At 41.5% G+C, this 23415-nt stretch overlaps 1 protein-coding gene and 1 long non-coding RNA gene across 6 annotated transcripts; one reads left to right on the top strand and one right to left on the bottom strand.

Moving 5' to 3' along the window:
- Positions 1-721: 721 nt before the first annotated feature.
- LOC119146823 lies at positions 722-3203 on the bottom strand. Its single transcript, XR_005103852.1, has 3 exons — positions 3125-3203; positions 2925-3028; positions 722-2615 (listed from the first exon to the last, which is right to left on the bottom strand). It is a non-coding gene; the product is annotated as an uncharacterized LOC119146823 (long non-coding RNA).
- Positions 3184-19496, top strand: C1GALT1 (core 1 synthase, glycoprotein-N-acetylgalactosamine 3-beta-galactosyltransferase 1). Of its 5 annotated transcripts, none has more exons than XM_037385056.1 (4): positions 3184-3280; positions 10261-10500; positions 12214-12881; positions 15015-19496. In XM_037385056.1, the coding sequence occupies exons 2-4, from the start codon at positions 10278-10280 to the stop codon at positions 15222-15224; spliced, it is 1101 nt and encodes a 366-aa protein (XP_037240953.1). In that variant the 5' UTR covers positions 3184-3280; positions 10261-10277; the 3' UTR covers positions 15225-19496. The 5 variants fall into 5 exon arrangements, with proteins under 5 accessions (XP_037240953.1, XP_037240952.1, XP_037240954.1 ...); XM_037385055.1 differs by lacking the exon at positions 3184-3280 and adding an exon at positions 3962-4056; XM_037385057.1 differs by lacking the exon at positions 3184-3280 and adding an exon at positions 4184-4205.
- Positions 19497-23415: the final 3919 nt, after the last annotated feature.

The raw sequence follows: 23415 nt of genomic DNA on the forward strand, positions 1-23415 counted from the left end.
TTACATGGCAATTCCACTATTGTTTGTGCAAGAAATACAGTGAGTAAAGTTCCGTATCATAACAGGATATAACAAACTTTCAGCCAGCTGGTGACCTTATGGGTAAAAGGAAGGTGGGGTCATGTACCTCAGCATGGAGAACCCTCTTACTTCTTTATTATAATCTGCTTCATCTCACACAGTAATCAGATTACAGTAAATAAGTTAAACTAGTTTTACAGTTCCATATATGGTTCTGACTGTTCCAGGACACCGCAGCAGCAAATCAGTGTGTCCCGTCTCATGTCAAGCGGACAAAGGTATGGTGGAATCACAGAATCGCTTAGGTTGGAAAAGACCTTTAAGATCATTTGGTGGTAAATTGAAACTCCACTTTCCAAAAGGCCTTTGTTCTGCTCTAGGAATTAGAGTAGGCATGGATAATTCTAGTACTTGATGTGGTCCAGTGTGCCTGCAGCTACAATTTGTGGGTTCATCAGTTGACACAGAATGGGGAACAGGTTCTTTAGAGAGGAATGGCCTCACTGAACCGGAACAGTCAGGTTAGTGGGATTTTTTATAATATTACGCTAACAAGGCATTACATTTAATCTGGTTGTCTGTTTGACTAAATAGTGAACAGAGAATACAGAAGTAGCTTTCAGTCAAAATATACAGAATTATTTTATTATATTCAGTCAAAATATACAGAATTAATATATATTTTCATGGTCTTGCTGATGATCCATAAAAGCAATGGCATAAACGAAGTCAAGATATGACCATTTATAATTGAACAAAATGTTAAAACAAAATAGTTTTCAATGGAAGTATGTAGAATCTGATCTGGTAAAGCTGGTTCCTTGTCAGCCATTAGCGTGTAGAAAGCTGCTTACAGAAGGAAAACACAGTTTCACCACAGATATTTATTAGATATGCAATTAAATATTTAAATCCTATGTGCGTAGGCAGTGCCTTGCCAAATTGCATAGCCTACAACAGCTGTTGCGTTTTCCACCTTAACTTTGTGTCAGCTGATTTAGAAACTTGTATCCTCAGACTCCTGCGCTCGGAAACGAAGAGAGCTGAGATCAGTAGCTGATCTGTAAGTGGGCTTTTATGGTAGGTATGTACTCTGGAGGGCTCTTCAGAGGGCGTAGGGGTGAAGATGCCCACCCAAGTAGCTCATGACGACCTACCTAGTGATGAGTAAAGGGATTCAGGGCCTGCTACCCTGCTTTTGCCCTGCACCTTTTGGAAGTATGCAGGAAACAGTCTTGATGTTGAATACAGCTAGCCCTCCTAAGCAGGGAAAGATCACATTCTTTTGTATATACTGACATGAAGACCAAAGGGATTTATTTTCTTTTAAATTAAACTCCTAAAAATTTAATTCACCTTTCATTTGTTCCTAGCCACACACACCAGAAGGTAAGTGGTGTGAATCTCATTGCCATATTACCATGACACCAGTGTCCCCCCATCACTGCTGGGCTTTGTCAGTAGCAGAGGAGAGTCTCATGTAGAACTAGCACATCTATATAGAAAGGGACTGTGGTCAAGCAGATCTACACGCCCTGCAAGTAAGAGAGGACACCAGGCCTGCTCCCACTTTCCAACCCAGGCAAGAAAATGACCTTTGCCTCTGCATAGGCATCCAGAGACAGTTCACTGCACAGCAGAAGGTGTGGAAGTGTGCTGGCTACCACCACACATGCAAGACCTCAGAGGGGCTCGTTTCCTTACTTTGAACTGCCACAGATTGCTCATCTATGCGTGAGTATAAAAAACACTTGCTTGTACGGTGGTATGTAAATGTCTCCATAAAATGTTAAACAGCTATTACAACGTGGCCAATCCAGTCACATTTGTTAAAGCAAACTTTACACAAGTATTAATAGGCAAGCCGTGATTGATGTTTGTTAAATTACCATACATTCCTCCTTCTTTCTCTTTGAAATTTTCATTTCAAACTAGCCTAACAAAAAGTAAAACGGCTCAATGAACACATCAGTATGAAAAAGTGTAGCACTTCATGCATATACACATATACATATGTACTATACATGGGCCACAGTCCTTGATAGTAGAACTCCCATGACGCACGACTAATCTTAAGAGTTCACCAAGCAAAATTAAATCTTACGTTCAACTTAACTATGCTGCATTATCTGCAATATGAGACATTTTGAAAACTTCACTTAATCTATTTCAGAATTTTAAGGCATGCCCTGGACATGGGTGGACAGAACTCCTACGAAATTTTTTTTTTTTTTGGGGGGGGGGGGGTGTGTTAACGATAAGACAGAAAACTTTATTTTTTTTTTTTTTTCAACAGCCTTTGCAATTTCTATTGTCTTTGTTACTGGTTATAGTTTAATTTCTTAATGCCAAACACTCAAACTTCCCCCCTTCAACCAGTATGTTCACTTCTGCACCTTCTTCTATGATGAAACTAGCTCAAGGAGATACCACTCACCAAGTTGTTTGTAATTTTTATTTTAAGGGGGCAGCAAACTGTGGGATTAGGCAGGAATGAGAAAATACGACCTGGAGCCACGTGGGATATGACAGTTTCTTAAGCCAATACAAAAGCCAGCATCTCCTAAATGACCCGATGGGCTGGAGAAAAAAGCCTGAAAGTAGAGGAGAAATGAGACACCCCCGAGTGAGTAATGGTTTAGGAGAGAGAGGAGGCAGAAAGCAAACGCGCAATTCTATAGCTATGAAGAAGAAAAGCTGTGGTTTGGACTGAACCCTGGACAGGCTGGAGGAAGGGCTGAGAACCACAGGGAGGGAGGTGATATAGTCGATGTCAAGAGCAGTGCGTATCCAGTGACCTTCATTTACAGGCACACTAGTGGCCCTCAGCATGGGCCGGTGCCCGTTTGCACACACCTGCACCCCAGTCCTATTAAAAAAAAAACAACCCAAAAACCTTGTACCTATTAACTGTGGAGCTCCATTAACTCCCCGCTGTTTGCAAAATGCTATCTTTCCGTTACACCTTTTAAATCTACAATCGCTCTTCATATTTAATAGATTTTTCCTGAGGAAAGATATCAAGAGAGAAACGTCAGAGATGTGAAAAAGGTAGGCAGCTTTAGCCAGGGAGATAAGAAACGATTTCAGAGGGCTCGGTTACCTAGCAACGTCCCTTGCAGTTGCCTAATGGCATTTTGGAAGTGCAGCGGCTCCAGACCGGCTGCAGGGAAGGGAATGAGGGGCCGCAAGCCAGCGGAGCTCCGCAGCCCGGCCTGAGCACACGGCACCACTGCTCCCCGGCACGGCCCGGGGCCAGGTAACGCGGCGGGAGGGCGGGTACAGGCTGCCCGCGGCGCTCCCTGCCCAGGGCTGCCTGAGGAGACCAGGACACCCCGCCGCTGCAAACCTTTGGGTAGTCAAACGGAGGTGACGCTCTCCCGCCTCTCCCGTGCCCCCGCATGCTCCTCGCTTCCCGCCCGGTGCTGTTTTTCCGCCCTCACGCCCCAGAGCCCTGACCGCGCCGCCGAGCACGGCAGGCAAGGCGGCCCCCGCCCTCACTCTGCGGCTGCGGCAGCGGCCCCGGCCAGCGGCGCCCGCCCTCACCCTCCCCGCAGGGCAGGCGCAGGCTCTGCCCGCCGCCCGGCCCGGCGACGTGGCGGCGCTGCCGGCGGCGGGGCGGAGGGGGAAGGCGGGCCGGGCTCCCGTCCCCACGCGCGATCCCCGCGCGGGGGACAGAGCTGCTGGGGGGGAGCGCGCTCCCTCTACCGGCCGCGCCCGGTGCCGACGCCGCGCGCGCGAGAGAGCACGAGGGGGAACGAGCGAGCTGCCACGCGGCGGGCCCGCGCGGCGGGCAGGGGTTAACTGCGTGCGCCGGGGCCGGCCACGCCCCCCGGCACCGGCCGCCCAATGAGCGGGCGGCGGGGCCGGGCCGGCCGCCCCCCGCTCGGGGGTGCGCAGCGCGGGGCAGCGGGATGGTGCCGGCCGGCGGCGGCGCGGGGCGGCGGGTCTGGCGGCGGCCTCCCCTGCGCGCGGCCAACGGCTGCCTGCGGGCCGCGCGGCTGAGCGCGCGCCGGGCCCCCGCCGGGCGGCGAGGTGAGGGGAGGGGGCGACCCGGCCCGGCCGCGCGGGCGAGCGGCGCTGGGGGGGCGGCGGCGGGTCCCGGGCCGCGCCGTCGCCGTGGGCAGGCCGGCGGGCAGGCCTCTGAAGGCAGCGCCCTGGCCGGGGAGGCGGCGTGAGGGAAGGTGCGGAAGGTGCCTGCCCGCCGTGACGGGGCGGGAGGTGGTGGCCGGGGCGGTGCGTTTCACCCCGGCGGCGGCGGCGGGGGGGTGCGCGCAGGAGCCGCGGTTGCGGGGACGGCAGGTGCCTGGCAGCCCGGGGCGGGGGGGCTCCGAGGGAGGGGTCTCCTTGGAAGCCAGCGAGTCCCTCGGAGCCCCGGGGGAGGGAGCGAGGTGCCTTGCGGGGCGGGAGCGGCCGGCTGCTCCCAGCCGTCCGCCGCCTGCTCCGTGTAACGGGGACTTCCTGGGCCGACGGCGCAGTTCCGTGCAGCGCGGGCTGGGTGAGCAGCGGGCTGGGGGGCCGGGCGCTGGGCAGGGTGACCTGTTGCTGTGGGAGGGTGTCCGCTGTGGGAATGAGGAAGGAGCTCTCTCTGCCGTCTCACCTGTGCTGCGGGGTTGTTGCACATCTTCTTTCAGTGCTGTTACTGGCCGCCTGCACCCAAATACCCTGCTTTTGTCGTCTGTGGTTTTTGACAGACCAACCAAGAGTTGTTGATGGGAAAAGCTCCTCTCCAAAGAAATGCTTAGAACATCAGATTAGTTTTTTTTAAAAAAACACAAAATGTTTTCGAAGGTGAAAAATATAATCTGTGCTTAGTTGATGTGAACTGCCGCGGTTTCCTAGTAATTGTTGATGCAGGCAATATTAGTCAATGTGCAGCTTGTGCACATGCTTCATTTTAGAAGCATATGAATGTGTATGTATAAAGCTTGTAGAAATAATGGGACTTTGAGCAGAAGACCTTTCTTGGGCATTGCACAGCTGATTTAAGTTTTCTGTGTTTTGACTTGAATTATTCTGACGTGTTGCTTGACTGTTAAGGACGTGGTAGTAGAGATCAATTTCATTGCTAATTATGCAGCTCTCAAGGAACGTTTATGTTCGGTTTCATGCTGACGCCTCAGAGCTTCCCCCTCACTTCTTCAGTAAGGGATACAAGGAAGAACCAGCTGTATGTGTAGGCTAGCCATATTTCTCATAGTTAATTTATCAAATCTTAAAGTGATTATGGAATGATACTGAGAAAAACTTGTATAAAAATATCTAGGAGTTATGTCCCACGTTCTGTAAGTTTCAAAATCCCAGATTTGTTTGTGGGTTTTTTTGTTGAACGTGTTTCCTCTTGAAACAAGTTCAAAAACTTACACAGTCTGAGTTTGCTTAGAAGTATTAAATTTAAAGCTTTTTTTGTTTGGTTGGTTGGTTTTTTTAGGAGTGGGCATGGGGCAAGCTTCAGTATCGTATATTCCTATTGCATGGGGATTCACTGAGATTACTTTGGTTTAGGAAGGTGATTTTAATCTCGTTGGAACAGCTAGCAAAGTGGGAAATGTATTTTAGATTAAGATGTTAAGAGGCTCATCATCACCAGGACCACACAATGGGGGCAGGGGGGGCGGGGGGCATGAATCTCATCAGAGGAAGCAGCCGCCAGCTCTGTCACTGGAGGGTCATTGGCACCGTTGCCCGGGTGTGACTCACATCAAGATAAGTCAACAGGAAGGCTCTGGAGGATTGAGGGGGGTAACTGCCTACAAAATGCGGGAGAAGAGCATCTTCTGACTATACAAAACTTATTATGGGATGCTTAGGGAAGAGACTAAAGGGAACAAGGTGGTTTGAGGAGGAACAAGTAGGGGAAGACAGAAGGGTAAGGGGATAAGGGGCTTGGTCAATTGTAAACAAGTGGCTGGTCAGTATGTTTGGCCATGCCCTGTGCCAGGTTACCACAGCCTGCCCTCTTTTTCTCATTAAACTGCATTTCTGTTTTCCTGGATGAGATGACTGCTATGTTAATGTGTGCATACTGATGTCTTAAGTGCCAGCAGCTGGAGTGGTACCATAGGTTAGAGGGACCTCTCTCCGTCTGTCGTGCCAGCAACTGGAGGGACTGGAGTGAGTGGGAGTCCAAATGCCAGCAACCAGAGTGGGGCCTGTAAGTCACAGAGGCTTGTGTCTGGAGTGCCGGGAACTGGGGAGACTGGAGTGCGTTTGTAGTCTTGGCAAGTATGCCAGTCTGCAGTTGCTAGTGAGTATCATGCAGGGTTAGCCAGTAAGTAGGGTAAGAGGCTTGGGTTTTAGGCAGGGCTTTTGAGGCAGCTCTAAGGGTGGGGCAGGTACTAATGAGATCAGAGGATCTTCAGTTTCGCATTACGAGAGTCCAGGATGTCCAAGCCGGCTACTGGAGGGACTGCAAGATCTGGGATTTGGTTTGGAGGCTCATTTGCATCTGTGTCTGAGCAAGGCAACTGCTGGGGGTCCAAGGGTCGGTTACTGAGTGGACTGAATGTCTTAAGGCCATTGAGTGGGGGATCATGGTATGCCTGTGGGGATCTGCATGTGTGTGTCTCTGGTGAGGAGGTCTGTACCAGCAACTGGAGTGGGACTCTGGGAAGCTGAGGATTCAGGATTGGTTCCTGGATAGATTGAGTGTCTGAGGCCAGTTACTGGAGGGATCCACATTGTGTGTGTGTGTGTATATTCCTCACTAACAGACTTTTGTCCTGGTCTGCAAGGGAGAGGAGCAGCATACAGCCAGACTGTGTTTGTATTTGCACGAACAGTTTTTAGCTGCATCGATCTGTATGGTCAGCCACATGTATATGCATGTTTGCATGTGCAATTATGGGAATACATCCTCAGCCTTGTCACTGGCAGAACCTGGGGACATGGAGTTGCAGCAGCCTTGTCTCTGTTCTGTTGCCAGGTTCAGCAGCCCTTAATACAGAAAAATCACTTTTTCTGTAAGCTTGAAGATGCAGAAGTTGTTGACTCACAAAACTTAAATTTGGAGCCAAATCTACAATGGCTGTTGTGATAGAATTTCAAAACATTTCTTGGTGTGGTTGATATGAATAGGGCTACCTATGTGAGTATCTATTTAGGTATATTTGTTTAAGCTGCCATAATAGGGCAGTGGAGCATATATTAAGTTTAAACATAGGCTTTTGTTGTAGATATTTATTTTAATAGTGTCTGGTTTTTAACTCAAGAATAGTAAAAATAGAGATCAAAATAAAAATGGGGATCTTGTAGTGACCTGATAGGTTTTTTACTTACCTTTTCCCTCTTGTATGTCATAGAATCATAGTGTGACAGAGTGGTTTGGGTTGGAAGGAACCTTCTAAAGATCTTCTAGTCCAACTCCCTGCCATGAGCAGGGGTGTCTTTCAGTAGATCAGGTTGCTCAAAGCCTCATCCAAACTGGCCTTGAACACTTAAATGTTTTGCATGTCTTGCCCCTGAATAAATCCCCGTATAGAAAAGAATGTCAATAAAGAGTCTCAGTGTAGATACTTATCATAATAACTGACTTCCCTTTTAGACATTTTCTGGTTCTAGTCTAATGCTACAGCATTCAGTTATTTTTTGCTGGCAAGTTAAGACTCTATTTATATAGTCAAATATAAAGATAATAGAAAAAGTGAAGTTTTCCGTCCTGTTTACTGTTGGAGTTTATAAACATATGAATGCACACGTATGTAGTAGTGGTCCAGTCTGTTGATAAAAAAATTGAAAGAATGGTGAGCAGATTATTTTAGAATGGAAACTAACTAAAGGCATTTCATATCAAATATGAAGTACAGCTTCAGCATTTGTCTCTGCCTGCTCCCAGAAATCCTCTATGCTCATGGAATACTTCAAATCAACTTCTGATTTCCAAATGTGATGAATGTACTTTTTTATCTTTTAATATTTCCAATACACTTTGGTTTTTTAGTTATGTAATTTAGTATAATTCCATAGTTTAATAAGTAGCAGATATTTTCAAGTAATTTTCCTTTTTTCTCTCCAAGCAAGAGTAATTTTAACAGCTGTTAGAGCAGATAACTGAAATTGTATGGCAGAGAGACACTTAATATTGAGAAATAGAGCAATGGAGACTTTTTCTAGAAGGTGCTATAGCTATGTCATGTGCATGCATGGATTATTATTTTTTTCACCTTTTAATATACTGACAGAAAGCATTATTTTATTCTGGCCCTCTCCCTTTGCACATTTTGAGGGGACATTGTGGTGATAGATGGGGAAGGTGAATACAAAAATAATAATTTTAGTGCTGCTTCTATGGGTAGCCTTGTCCTTAAATCCTTAAATGCTCTGGGGTTGTGCCTTTTTTTTTTTTTTTTTTTTTTTTTTTAAGGCACCTGATCTAGGTCCTCATGTTTTCTTCCCAAGTTACTGGCATATAAGACAATAAAAATAAAGCAGGGAACCAAATGTGTTTTTCAAGGCCTGCATCACAAATGGTGATATAGTCAATTTTATACTTTAGGATGTCATGTCAAAAGGCAGTCATTAGTCTGCACCAAGATGTGGTACTGAACTGAGGGAAGACAGCATATGAATAAAAAAAGGTGTATAGTGTTCTTTTTCGTTTTAAAGAACTACAACTCCTTACCAACCACAGTTATAATTATGTGAATTTGTTGCAACCTTTTAAGTTTCTTGATTTTTATTTTGTGCTTCGAGTTGTGCTTCCAGTTTTCTTTCCCTTTTCTAGCAGTGTGGAAAGAAAAACATCTTAAGAGCTGCTTTGCTCCCAAATTATCTAGATTTGCATGGGTGCAGTAAATGTGATGATTTCTGAAATTGCCAACCTAACAATGTGCATGCCTGCATCCTGTCCTCTCTGCTTTCCGTTCAGGAGAGCACTCAGACAGACAGAAAGCTGGTATTTGGAGGGTGTGTTTCTGCAAAGTGATTCATGCAGCTTGCTTGGGGACAGTCTTTTTCCAATAGACTCTGCACAGCCAATGACATAAGTGGTTGCAGGCTAAATGAGTTGTTTTAGGGGCTGTAGCTCTTTTCCGATCGATGGTTTTCATTGATGCTCTGTACATTCCATAATTTTCTTTTTTTGGCTCCCTAACTAACTAGAGTTCTGCCCATGGGCATTAAAAATGATCCCGATGGAGGGAACATCATCAACTTGTTTGTAAGGCTCTGGCTTAAATCCAGTATATATTAACCAGTCAACGTTTTTGTAGTTTAGTCGTGAACTGTTAGAAAATATCTCAGTCCTTTGCAAAGACGAAAAAGCCTCAGGCCTCAACAGCCTGAAATTGGTTTGCAAGTGTTTAATATATACAAATTCACACTTGTTTTGGATTTATAAAGCTCACTTTATGCAGGCGTGGATGCTGATTTCATTTTAATTTTGTAAAAATGGTCAGCCAAGTCCTTTAGTTTTTGAGGAGCAAGGGTGTGGCTGAAGTGAGGTGGTGTATTTTTTTATTTATTACTGGAATACAAGGGTTTTGATACGTAGAAGAGGCCTTGAGTCTGATGTGTTTTGTCTTCTTCCTCCAAATGCCTTTTAAAAATGGGTGGTTCTGTATGAAAATGCAGAATGTCGTCTTACGCTTCCTTCTGAAAGTCTGTCTTCAGTATTTCCTAAAATTGGAAGGAAAATGCCCTATTTTGAGAGTAGATTTGCTTTTATACCACTTCAGAATCTGCTTACGTTTGACATCTGTTAAAGAATTCCTATAATATGCTTACTCCTGGAGTTTAAGTACATCTCAGGCCTGTATTCTATCTTGACCTGTAGATTGCCTTTGATCACCATCTTTTAGCTTCATAAAATACTTGGGTATTACCTTTTAAAGCACAGATTTCTTGGAATGAAAAGAATAAAGAAGTGAACATACATTACAATTATATGTTTAAGGTATTGCACTTTGTATACGTTCTTGTATAAATATTGTATTAATATAATGAATGTTTTTTATATATACAATCACTATTGTGATTTTTGACTGTCTTTTATAATTTTAAGCTAAAGGATATACGATAGGCTCTTTGTTCTAAATTTATCAGTGGTTGTAGAATTTTATATGACTTTTTGCATTGCTCTTGTACTTAAACTTCCATGCAAACCCAGGGGAGCTGAAACTCAGATAGAACTGAGATCTCTAGTTCCAGATATTTAGTCCTTGATTTCTTGCTATAGTTTTAGATTTGATTTCTGCATTAAGTGGCTTTAAGCTTAATGTATTTTTCATTTGTTTTTGACAGTGTATTACCTTCAGGAGATGGCCTCTTCTAAGTCTTTGATGAACCTTCTAACCTTCACTTTTGGATCAGCAATAGGATTTTTTGTGTGCTATCTTCTGTTTAGCATTATACTAGAAGAACAGGTTAAGATCCAGCCTCATGTCCTTCACAATGATCCACATGGTCAACACTCAGCAGATATTGATAACAATCAGCTGCAAGGACAAATGAATTTCAATGCAGACTCTGGACAGCATAAAGGTATTTTGTTATGCCTGACTAATTATATAATATGCTTCCTTTTCATGCGTTGCAAAATGTTGCTTTCTTCACTGGCAAGAATTTGTATGAATCCTTTTTTTTTCACTTTCCCCATGTTCAGGTTACATCTGAATAAGTGTTCTCCTGAGGTCTACTGAATGGTGGTTTTCTTTGTTTACATTATTTACAGTAGTGATTTTTTTCCTTAGAGCCCAGCTGTTGAACAAACGTGTGTATCCAGACTTTTGTGGAGCAGGATCTTCACACATAAACTATTGACATTAAACGAGGGTTTTGCTAAGCAGATATACTTGCTAGCATTTTAGACGTGACTGAACTGTTTTTTAGCTTTAAGAAACTAATTTTGGACAACTTCTAACTTTTGATCTAGCCTCTTAGATACAGCTAAAAAAAATAAAAAAAGAAATTAACTTTTTGAAATTATTAGTAAAACTTGGAATTGGGGTGAGCCGAGGGGGCAGAGGGGGTCACTATGGGCATTGTTTGCCAAGCTGGTTTATGCAGCAGTCCAAACACAGGTTGCTGTTTGCTGTTTGCAGTCACAAAACAGGCAAATTCTGTTGCACTTTGTTTTGTTTGTTTTTTGCAGAGAAGGTAGACCCTTCCAATGTTTCAGGCATACATTTACATTTGAGGCATCTCATTAAGTGAGTTCATTCTAAATACAGATAGTGCCTGTGTTGGGACAGTCTGGATGAGAAAAAATGCAGTATAATGCATTTGCTGAAGACTACGATAATAAGTAATTTGCTATTTCAAAGTATTTAATCTGCAAACTTTGTAAGACAAGTTTATGAGTGTTTCACATGTAATTGTAGAACATTGTTACAAAGAAATCTGATCTGTTGTTGCATGAATTATAAGCAGTATTATTTTAGGACCAGTTATACAGACCTCATTCTCCACTGAATATTCTTTTACATGAGTTAATGTATCAAATGAAAATGTTTCTTTGAGGGAAATGAATGCTTTGGCAGCGTGGAAAACACTGTTATGCAGCTGAGATGACTGTGTCTATTCTGTTGTATTGTCTGCAAATAAAAACATTTTGGCACAACAATAATACTAGTTTCATAGCATCCTAATTTATTTAATCTGATTTTTTTACAAATAAGATTTAACTTGATTTGATGATAAATTCTTTCTTTCTGGCTTGCCATCTGCTTTTTCCTTCAAAAATATATGGCCGTTTTAGAAACATTTGTTAGGTTTTGTTGATTCATATGAATATATGTAACAAAGCCTATTACTTTTTGACCTTTTTGTGTTGTAATCGTTGTGCTCATTGTGAATGGCAAAAATATTCAGCTTTTTGATTTTTATTAGTCCTTCAACAACCATAAAGAGGTTACCTCCAAACAGTTTTTATGTACTAATCAAGGTTTTCTAAAGCCACAGTTCCCTGAACAAATACTCATTTTGATGTGGCTCATATGCTGTCCTTTATCCTGTTAAATGGAAGTAGCTTTAAAAATTTTAGGTTCTTGGTTTTAGGGGTCTTGTTTGTTTTCTTCCCAAATCTAACATTAATTTCATTAACTGGTACATTGATAAGCAAATGCCTCTTTTTCTCTCTGTATGTCTTTTCTGATCTAGAAACATGTCTGGGGGGAGGTTGCTCTTAGCTTGTTTTACAATCAAGTCTAATACTTGTTTGGAACTTTCCTTTTTTTTTCTTTTTTTTTTTTTTAGATGAGAATAAAAATATTGCAGAGGGACTGTATCAGAAGGTGAAAATACTGTGTTGGGTCATGACTGGTCCTCAAAATCTAGAAAAGAAAGCCAAGCATGTTAAGGCCACTTGGGCCCAACGTTGTAATAAAATACTTTTTATGAGCTCTGAGGAAAATAAAGACTTCCCAACTGTGGGGCTAGAAACCAAAGAAGGCAGGGACCAACTGTACTGGAAGACTATTAAAGCTTTTCAGTACGTATATGACCATTATTTTGATGATGCTGATTGGTTTATGAAAGCAGATGATGATACATATGTTATATTGGACAATTTGAGGTGGCTTCTTTCAAAATACAGTCCTGAACAACCAATATACTTTGGAAGAAGGTTTAAGCCATATGTGAAACAGGGCTACATGAGTGGAGGAGCAGGATATGTTCTGAGCAAAGAAGCTCTGAAGAGATTTGTTGCTGCATTTAAAACAAACAAATGCTCTCACAGTTCCTCTATCGAAGACCTAGCATTAGGAAAATGCATGGAGATCATTAATGTGGAAGCAGGAGATTCTAGGGATACAAGTGGCAGAGAAACCTTTCATCCCTTCGTTCCAGAACATCACTTAATCAGAGGATACCTACCAAAAACATTCTGGTACTGGAATTACAATTATTACCCAGCTGTAGAGGTGAGTCCTTAGGAACCCATTTGATGAAGTACATCTTACCGTGTGTATGATGTGTGAATTAGCAGTTTAATAGCAGCTCAGTACGGTTTAGAAAAGATGGTTTTATTGTGATATCCCGTGATAACACCTGTGTAGATGTTAAATACACTGATCAACTAAAAATTGATGCTAATAACTTAATGTTCCAGAAGAGCTAATTAGTCTTAATTATTGCTGTTTTGCTGTGTTCTGTGGCCAGCAAAAAATGATGAAACCTTTCTGACAAGCTTGTCTAGTGTCACCACTACTACCTTCCTTGCAAAGTTGTTTTGTTTTGTTCCCTCCTCTCTCTCACACGGTGCTGCAGCCATCCAACTACTAGTGTGCAGTGAGAACAGAGATCAGCGTGATTCATTCCAAGGTTTGTGTGCCCACTGTACTGAGCCAGGTCAAACAGTATAGCTTAGTTACATTAAAGCCTACTGAAAGGAAAAGTGGCACTGACACACTTTTATCTTCTACCCAACAGCAAACTTTGCATAAAACCTATAGAAATAGAACAGATTTTGAGACTTGCTCATGATAGTTGGTTACCATTGTCTAAGAGATTCCCAAGTTACTGGAGGGGCTGCTGGGTAACGGTAGATGAGACCGTACTGCCTGCTGGACATTTTCACTTCAAATGGAGGTAGATGTGCTGCAATACACTTCTCTTATCACTGATAACTGTATGCAGTGTTACCTGGCTTGAACACTGGTAGCTGCCTTGCACTCACTTTTTTGTTGAAGGTTGTTAAAGTGTACATGAAATGAATTCCATTGAAAATATTACAGAAGAATGAATGCTGCCTAGAAATGAAATAAAAGCATGACTCAAACAAGGAAACACGATTAGATTTCCTTGTGTACTATTACTGGACTCTTATATCCCTTCTGCAGAAGTGGAGGGAAGCATGAGAGCTGGCAAAACTTTTTTTTTTTCTTTTTAATTCTTTTTAGTAGCAACAAAAATTGCTTTTACAAGCTGAAACATTCTTACTGCAAGAACTTCAGATTGTTCTTTGTGTTCCACATCTGAAATCTCTGGTTTAAAAAAAAAAAGAAAAAAAAAAAAGGAAGAAAGAAAAGAGAAGGGATGGAATGGGGGAGCAGGGTGCTACTTGAAATTTAAGTGATCTGAAAGCATTATGCATTGTAAACTTCGTCAATTGTATAATCTGTGATGTGGCTGCTTTTTTAGGAGCTGTGGGCAGTTCCATCTGTAGCTGATGTAGTGGTGGTGGGGATCCATAATGGAAATCACTTATTTGATCTTGTCCTATCACGCTTTGTTTGGATAGAGACTACATTGTCTGGTATCAAAAACAAGCTATATTGATCAAGCTTAGTAATGATTGAACGAGTAACAATTATATAATAGTTGTTGTCGTCAGTGTCTTTAAATACTTAATCTTAGTTCCAATTAGAGTTGGAATATTAGCGGCTCTGTAACCAAATCTGGTGAAAACCCCTCCCTCAAAACTATATTCCAGAAAAGTGTTCTCAAAGCTGAATTTGAGATAGAAAATACAAGTTGTAACAAATGTTAATGATCTTTTAGCTCTTAAAAATGCTTGGTAACATCCATGAAAGTAATAAGCTTTTAAAAAAAGTTCCAAAATTTATTTTTTACAACTTTGTGTATGTAGGAAGTTAGATACTGATAATTTTACTGAACTGTAATGTGTGAACACACACAGGTGCATGTGCACACACATTTGGTTTATATACTATGGGTGGATGCTGTCATGAGTAACAAGCATGTATTGTTACATATATAAACACAATGCGTTTAGACCTTCTTGCTGCTGCTTGGTTTTCTTTCAAAACTGACATAAAAAAAAGCAAAATCCCTCTGACATTGAGGGCAGCTAGCTTTTTCGCTGGGTTGATTACAGAAGCAATAGGCTTTGTCCAACTTTATTTTGGAAAGATGCTTTGGCACATATGTCTGATATTACTAGGCAAGCAAAACATAAGTTTTGAAGTATATGTATGGCTGATAGCAAACTTCTTACCGTGAAGTCAGGTATGTGTTTGAATTCTTCCTGGATCTTTAATCCACGGCATGCTTTGCATTTCTTGCTGATTATTTTGAATTGTTTTGTATTTTAGGGTCCTGGATGCTGCTCTGATCTAGCAGTTTCATTCCACTACGTTGACTCCATGACTATGTATCATTTGGAATATTTGATTTATCATCTCCGTCCATATGGGTATTTGTATCGGTACAATCCTGATTTGACAAAGAGTCTGGAAGAGCAGAGCAAAAATGAAGCACTGGAAGACAAACAAAAGCTAAAGCAAAAAATCTCTGAGAATTAATTGAATTTTGAAGAAAACAAGAAGAAGCCAGTACAATGAATAAGAGTCTTCTCAAACTCCTGCATGAAGCTTGTGGACTAAAATGACTCATAGCAGTTATTTGAAAAATCATGTTGGCAGTACTTCCTGTCACTGTCTGTGTAAAATAGTCTGGTGCTGGCTCTGACTGGGATAGTGTGACCTTGCAGCCCTGCTCATGAAGATCTGAGGCCCTAAAGCTATGAAATAGGAGGTGGTTCTGGTACACTAATATCTGGAAGAATTTGTATAAAAAACGTAGTGGACAGGTTCAAAGGTAATCATACAGTATTTCTGTTCCTTTTTCTGTTCTCCTCTTATTTCCTTCCAATTGTTCTGTTAGGTCAGTTCTAATGTTAGAAATCAGGTGCTGCACAATCAAATACTTCATGATGGCTTTCTCTAGCATTCTCAGAGAGGCATGAAAACGGTCAAGTCTACTTTGCCTTAATCTTAATGACAGACTGGTTATTGTGAATAGGCAGGGATCCACCCAAAAGATTAATCTGAATTGTTTCAGAAATGGAATTCATTGCTATGAATTATTTAAAAAAAAATTAAGTCTCTCTTGTACAAAACAATATGAAGTTGGATCACTACTGTTTTAGGGGAGAAATCCAGAAATAGTTACTGTTGTTTAAATTGCTGAGGTGATGCAAGACATTTACCTGTGGCTTTTTTTTTTTGTGGTGTTGGTTTTTTGTATTAACTTATCCTATTGGTTGAATGGATATAAAAATCTCAGAATTTTTCAGCATAAAATAAGGTAGATGCTTTTCAAAATACAAGTCTCTCTTCCATCACACCTTCCAGGTAAAACAGAAAGTATAATATCTTACCAAAGTTACATTACAATAACTTGGTTTCAGCCAGTATTATAGCTTGTTGCCATTTAATTTTAACATTGCTTTAATTGTGGCGTTACCTTATTCATTAAAATTTTACAGATACAAACCAGTCCTATTTTAAAGCTGCAGCGAAGCCAATGTGACTGTTTCCCTACGCTTCTAGTTTATGTGGCTGAAGTACTTAATTTCGCTTTCATGAACGTTCCGTTCCCTGTCCCCCACCGCCCTGTAGAGAATTTCTTCTGTGTCTGCTCCTTGTTACCTTTTCAGAACAAAGTGTTAAATGATCCTTATTTCACTCTTTTTGAAGCTGAAGTATGTAGTTATTCAGGTAAGCCAGCCTGAATGCAGGAATCTTTCGAAGTGCATTACTTTCTCCACTACTTTATGAGTATCTCTGCCTCTTAACTGAAAACACTTTCTTGGTGTGGGACAAAATAGGTGTGTTAATTACTGAAAAATTTTTAGAGGCCAAGCCTATGTTTTATATAGTTAACATAAAACGTTGTGATTTTCTCTTTTTAAAATGGAGTGAATAGCAGCATGGGAGATGGGATTAAGTTTGACATGTCGTGTGTCTTTATTCCACACTTAACAAAAGTTTTTTCATCTTTTTATCACTTTTCACCTTCATCATATTGATGAATTTGGACATAACCTAATTACCTCCAGTCACTGTTTTGGAAAGGGCACATACTGGTAGCAGACAGCCTTACTTACTACTGCTGTCCTTCAGGATGTTCCTGGAAGAGGATGTTACCATAAAGTACTGGATTTTTTTTTCCCAAAGATAGTTCTTGTACAGATTGGGGTTCTATCTCTTGTCCAGCAGTAGCGAGTTATGACTTCCTTTCTGACCATTGCTCTGCAGCATGATGACAATTACTGAAATACCTCATGGAGTTCAAATATTACATACATCTTACCTGCCTTGAATATAGGCGGGGTTCATACATAAGTATTAGTTAAACAAATAGTTCCTGCATGGTTAAATCTGTTAGTCTTTTATGAGCAAGACTGCCTCTGAAACATTGAAAGGGACACGAGCTTTATTGTATGTTGACTTAAGTAAAAAATTGTAACTGCATTTGTTTAAAAAGGAAGAAGTCTGCAGTTTGCTGTAGTCAGGCACGCTTGTCCAGAGGGAGAGCGGATGGTACCGTGTTGAGAGGTGCATCATTACGTGAGCTAAGTGTTTATCCCATAAAATTGTGAAATCTATATGGTATTGAGAACTGCAGTGGCATTGTTCCAACATGTGATTAAAATTTTCTGGAATGCTTAAGGAAGTTATAAAATGAAATCAAGATCCCAACTTAATCTCTTTGTAAATTCAGCCCATGCGCAACTATGCTGTTCCTTTATCACTACTTTCTTCCTCAGTTCATCTGTGGGGATTTAAAGATTTTCTGCCACAACAGGCAGAACTAATCTTGCATATTTTCTGCAGATTTGTGTCCAGTGTTTGCCCTGTGCTGCCCTGTGAAGCGTCATTTCCTCTTCATGTTCCTTGCTATCCTGTCTTTGGGTCTTCAGTTTTGTCATGCATAAATCTCGAGTGGACAAAAGGAAGCAGGCAGCGAGATGTTTGAGCTCCACACAGGTTGGTGGCTGAGGTGGCAAGTTAAACCAGCTGCTGCTGAGCTCATGGTGAACCCTTTTCTTAGCAGAAGTTCTAAGTCTCATCTGCTGCCTGCCTGGGGCTTGAAATTTAGCAGAGCGAGGCAGGAATGTCCCTTTCCACAAAACATGCAGGACCTCAGAGGGAATGGAGAAATAAATTAATGTGTTCCATTTCTTGAGGGAGTAAAGCTAAGAACATACTACATTGTCATAAATAGGTGGCCTATCTGGAGAAATAAGTGTAGCCTTTTCTTCAAACGTCCATCCTTTGTTTTAAAGTGTCCTTGCACTTAGGCCTCTGAATCTATTTCTTCTGCCTTTCTAACAGCATGGCAAAGATTTTCTTTATTTTTTTCCCTCCTTCCAGACAAGCTAGAAAAAAGATTGGTTTTTACATTCTGTGATTATAACAGAGGACTGTTGTTCTCTGTTGAATTGTATTGCCGTAACAATGAGCTGATACCTCTGAAATAATTGGTTTGTATCTTACAACCTTCAAAAGTTTCAGTAGACAACGCTGGAATGTGAACAGTATAATTTTCATGTACAATATTACACTACTAGTAGTTTGTTATTTCACTCTCAGGTCTTTGTGCTATGAGAAAGTATTTATTGAGTTTGAGTATTTCTGCAGCCCAGGGAGGCTACCGTATTTCAGGTGGATAGACCGTTCCGAAGCACAGCAACAGAGGCTCTCTTAGGCTGTACAGATTTACTGCTTTGTGTTGTTTTGTTTCTAAAAGAGGCTTCTTAATTATATAAAACCTAAAAGCTTCCATTGGCACTGTAGTGATTTAAGTGACCCATCTAAAAATTTTGAACTAGTTTTCTTGAAATTACTAGGCATCAGTTGTTTGCACTTGGATGTGGGAATGTCACTTAGTGTAACTGAGTAACATTTTAACCTTGTGGTAAGTGGATTTTTATTTTTTTTAAGTTCAGAAAGAATGAAAATGGCAAAGAGTTACCTTCTGATCACCATTCTTAACTAGAGGATAGTATTACTCTTTCTCTGAAAGGAGAAAAAAAACCCCAAACCAATTTTAATCTTCTTTTACTCCCAATTCCTTTGTGCAGTCTGTATTGGCTTTACTTAGGAGGTTAAATGCTGGTGATGTTGGCACCATTTCTCATTTTGTGGAAGTTCCTTTCCCGGTATCTTTTGCCTTTAAGGACACTTTCTTTGTTTTGCTTCGGGGGGTATACATTAAAAATCACTTCTTCTTCACATGTTGCTGTTTGTTCTGTTACACTTCCAGAAATAAAAATTTTAGTGTGTAGCTGATAGACCTCTTATAAACAGTTTGCTATCCAAGCAGGGCGTGTTATCTTCGTGCGACAGAAAAGTGCGGGTTGTTTCTCTGATGTGCCTGCTGCTGATGTTATAGTGCTTGTACAGATGAAAATAGATCTGTCAGTACAGGACCACTCGGAAAGGCGGTTTTGTCCCTTTTCTGTCAAGAAAAGCTTCTGTGGAACTCCAAAAGTGTAATTTGCTTTGTTTTACCATATTGTATTTAAAACAATCCACAAATGTTATTAATGCGCTAAAAGAATGGAATATTGCTGCTGGACAGTACATGCCACTTAAAACCTGTGAATGTTTCACTTTGCAATTGTAAGTAGTCATGTCCCTAATTGCAGATATAAGTTGGTGACTTGTCTGGAATGATCACCATAAGGATTTGTTTCTTAAATACGTTCTTTGAAGTGCCTTTGACCAATTTTTAGCATCAAAATTAAGTTGAGAATTGAATAAATAAAATAAGTTATCTCATACACAGTTCATGTCTGTCTTCATTTACCCCTCCTGTATGCTAGCAGTGTAGCATAGCAGCACGGTTTAGTCTAATAAAAACATTCTTACTTTTTTTCTTGGCTGGGTCCAGGAAAAGTCAAAAAGCTTCTCACATTTGCTATGTTTTCTGTTACTATATTTATGCTATTAACAAATGGCAAGCTACCTTGAAAACAAAGGTGGTATTTTTTTGAAGTGTAAAATTAATCACAAATGCTAGTAGTAGATTCACATAAGCAGGCTGTTGTTTCTGCATTGTCCTGATGTTTCAGTGTTTCCACGTTGTTACAGAGTGCTGAGTGAACTGATTGTAGCTGATGCCTCAGAGATAAAGCAGAGCTGCTCAAAATTAACCACTGTTTTTAAAAAGGGTTTATTCTTGCAGTGAACCTCTTCTGGAAAAAAAATCCTGCTAAGATTTAAATGTTGTGCTTTCTAACCTAACTTTCTGCTGTTCATGCAGAATAATATTGAGCAGCAAAGAATATTCCACGTACGCAGATGGGAGGTGTTTTTACATCTGAAACGCTGCTTGTTGGACATGGTAGGCACAAGCAGGGTACAGCTGTGTTTCATTACCTTAAGTACTGTAATAGACCCTGCTAGTACTATTAACCTGGATTAATTATTTCATTTCAAAGTGCAGGAAGTATGTGACAACCAATTTAACTGTGCCTAAAAGCTAGAGTATTTCAGCCAAGGAACAACAGCCAATTGAACAGACAATAAAAGCTCCTCTGAAGTTTCAGGCTTAGGTTATGCTTTTATGTGATGCTACTCTAACTTTCAACTGTCGGGGTCAAACTGGATCTGGCAATTGCAGGGCGGTGTGAGTACTGGAGCAGAACAAGAACTACAGCTCCTACTGTGGAGAAAAAACGTTTTGTAAGTGTGGGTTTGCTTTGCTTGTTGGTGTGGTTTTTTTTTTTTTCTCTCCATATGTGTAACAGACTATGCGTATTTGACTACCAGAAGTTGTAGACTCAGGTGAAATATCTTTAAATGAAGATCAGCTTTTGTAACCTGCTGGCTTACAGAAAGCTTCACTGGCTCGAGGGAATTTTCCTGAAGTTCTTCTCTGTGCACTAGCCTGAACTAAAAATAAATTTAAGTAAATATCTTACACCCAGGGACTGCTACATATGTTCTGAACTGTGGGAAAGATAAGCCTGCCTATTGCTGTTACAGCTCTTGCTACAGAACACTTCGCAGTCTTTCCTCCTTTTTGACAGTGGTTCACATTAATGAGGCCCTTCTGTGGGTTCCAGAAATTTGGTTGCGAGTGACTCATTCTGACAACTATATGAGGAACAAGTGAAAAAATCAGTGTGCCCTGCAGTGAATGTTTTCATTGTTCTGTGCGTAAAGTACTTTAACACAGACCTGGGAAAACAGCTGGATCATGGGATCTTACTTCTAGGTTAGGCATTTATAAATGAAAAGTGGTTATTTAATTCAGAAATGTAGCCTGAGCTCTCCGTTTTTTCAGCTTTCTAATATATATATTCCTGCAATACCGCTTGAAATGCCAATAAAAATAAATTGTAGAGATGCTCTCGGCACTGGTTAGTCAGAAAATCATGGGAGGGAGTCTACTTCTAAGTAGGCTTTTGTTAGCACTGCAGTTTGGATCTGACGTGGTTTTGAGCTGTGACCACACACTATCCTTTTAACTCTTCTCTCCAGACTCCCTCAGCCCCCTGTTCCGTTGTGTATAACACTACAAGCCATGAAATATGCCCCCTTCTTTCCTTCCTCCTCCAAAAATGCTGTTCTGTAGGCCTTGCTTTATTTAGGGAGGTTGAAGCCGCAGGTGCTGGAGGCTGTACTGATATGGACCAAAACTTCATACCCCCGTGTCCCAGTTATACTTGGGACTTCTCTGATGTGTTGTCTCTGGGGATGAGCAAGTGTCAGTTCTTTTGCATGTTCAAGGTGTTGCCCTCTTTGGAAGTGTGATTTGCCTTTTAAGCAGGTTCCCACCTTCCCCACCCCCCACCCCCTCTTTTTTTTCCTTTCCTTTTCCTGTCAATAGTTTCACCTTCTGCTCTGCAAAGTGCTTTTTGAGGGGTAGGTAATACCAGATGGATCGCTGTCATTTTCGTGCTCCCAAGTGGCTGCAGCTCTCTTAAGGTCTGTTCGTAAAATGGTATGCTGCCTTCAGGAAAGATAGTAACTTACAACACATTTTAAAATCAGCCTAGATGAGTCACTACCAAAGCAAGAGTTGAAACGATGTTTTATCATTTGATGCTTAAAACACTTCTCAGTTTGGTACCATGGACAGGTGGACTAGCTCCAAACTCCAGCAGCAAGTTGTGCTAAAGAAGTGTGAAAAATGTTTTCCTTAGAGAAGAGGGAATTCTTTGTAGCAATGTTCTTCTAAAAGGAACGTGATTTTCCTAACTGTCTGGCAAGTGTTGCTACAGTCAGTATCTAATTATTTTTTTTTTTCACGAAGAGGTGAACAGTTTTGCAAAGCTGAGTGGCAATAGTTTCAAATTTAGATCTGAACAGAGATGGGCGTTTCACAGAGATGTTAAATGAAAAGTTAATGTGAGCAGCTTGCTCATTTTCTTTCATTTAAACTCTAAAACTTTACTTGAGCACGTAAGTTCACAGTAGCGTTCTCCAGTTGTACAAAACCAAACTGGTGCATGCGAACCCATCTTGTTGGTGTCTCAAAGTCAAAAAGGCTGGTTTGCTGCTTTGAATTTCTAACCAGGCTTCCAGCAACTCCTTGCCGCCTTCTTATTTCTTCCCCCTACTAGGATAAAATCCTAACCTGTTGCAAGGAAAGGAGTTTTGCCAGCAACTTCAGTCTCCTGAAGAACCAGGTCAGCCTCCTGTTACTGCTGCTGCTTCCCAGTTCCACCCTGGGCAGTGGTGTTCCCCAGCAGCAGTGGGTTCTGCATGGTCTCAGGTAGTCAAGGTCTTGACCTTCATCTAAGAGCTGATCAAAAAGACTTAGAAATGAATGTGCATTAGTAACCTGCACCTTTAAAAACTTGGACTATGATTTATTTTTCCCTTTCGCTGTCCCACCTGAATTCTTACCTAGGAATCACCTGACTGTCATGCTGTGAAGTGCTGCTCCTGCTCCCTGCCACTGAAGATGGAGAACATAACGTTGAAGATAAATGTTCACTTAAGGCCAAATCCTGAGTGCTTGGTAGAAATCAAAACAAAGAAGTATGTCTCTTAATTTCTTTTTTTTTAAATTAATGTTTTCTTCAATCTCATAGTTCTACTATATTTGGGAGTACAACAGCATTGTTAAATGCCTGTTCTCTGGCTATTCTATCTCAAGTTGAGGATGTGACTATAAAGTGGAGCCCATATCCTTCCTAGATTGGTAGCCCAGGTGAGTGCTCTGCAGGGATTAAACATAAATCAGATTAAAATCATGCCTGAGGGTCTGAAATTCTCCCCAGCACAGGAAAGTGCTTCACCAGCACCAGTAATTTGAACATTTACCATTTAAAACAGCAGGTTTCACATATTCCACTGTAGATTCTGTGGAAATCTTAGCTGAAATATGATCAGTGTTTCAAGGACGGGTAAGGTAATCATGTCTAAAACCGATTTTCAAACACCATTCAGAAAAGTAAACTCTCCTGTTCAGAAGTTGGCAGTGCTTCAATGTGAACAATGAAGACTTTGTTCCTATTTGTATTGGGTCTGCATGGCAAGGTTTTGGTAGCAGGAGGGCTACAAGGGTGGCTCCTGTGAGAAGATGCCAGAACCTTCCCCCATGTCTGACAGAGCCAATGCCAGCCGGCTCCAAGATGGACCCACCGCTGGTCAAGGCTGAGCTAATCAGCAATGGTGGTAGCACCTCTGGGACAGCGTGTTTTAAAAAGGAGAAAAAACCCTGTGCAAGAAATTGCAGCCAGACAGAGGA

This window comes from Falco rusticolus, chromosome 4 (genome assembly GCF_015220075.1).
Source record: "Falco rusticolus isolate bFalRus1 chromosome 4, bFalRus1.pri, whole genome shotgun sequence".
Taxonomy (NCBI): domain Eukaryota; kingdom Metazoa; phylum Chordata; class Aves; order Falconiformes; family Falconidae; genus Falco; species Falco rusticolus.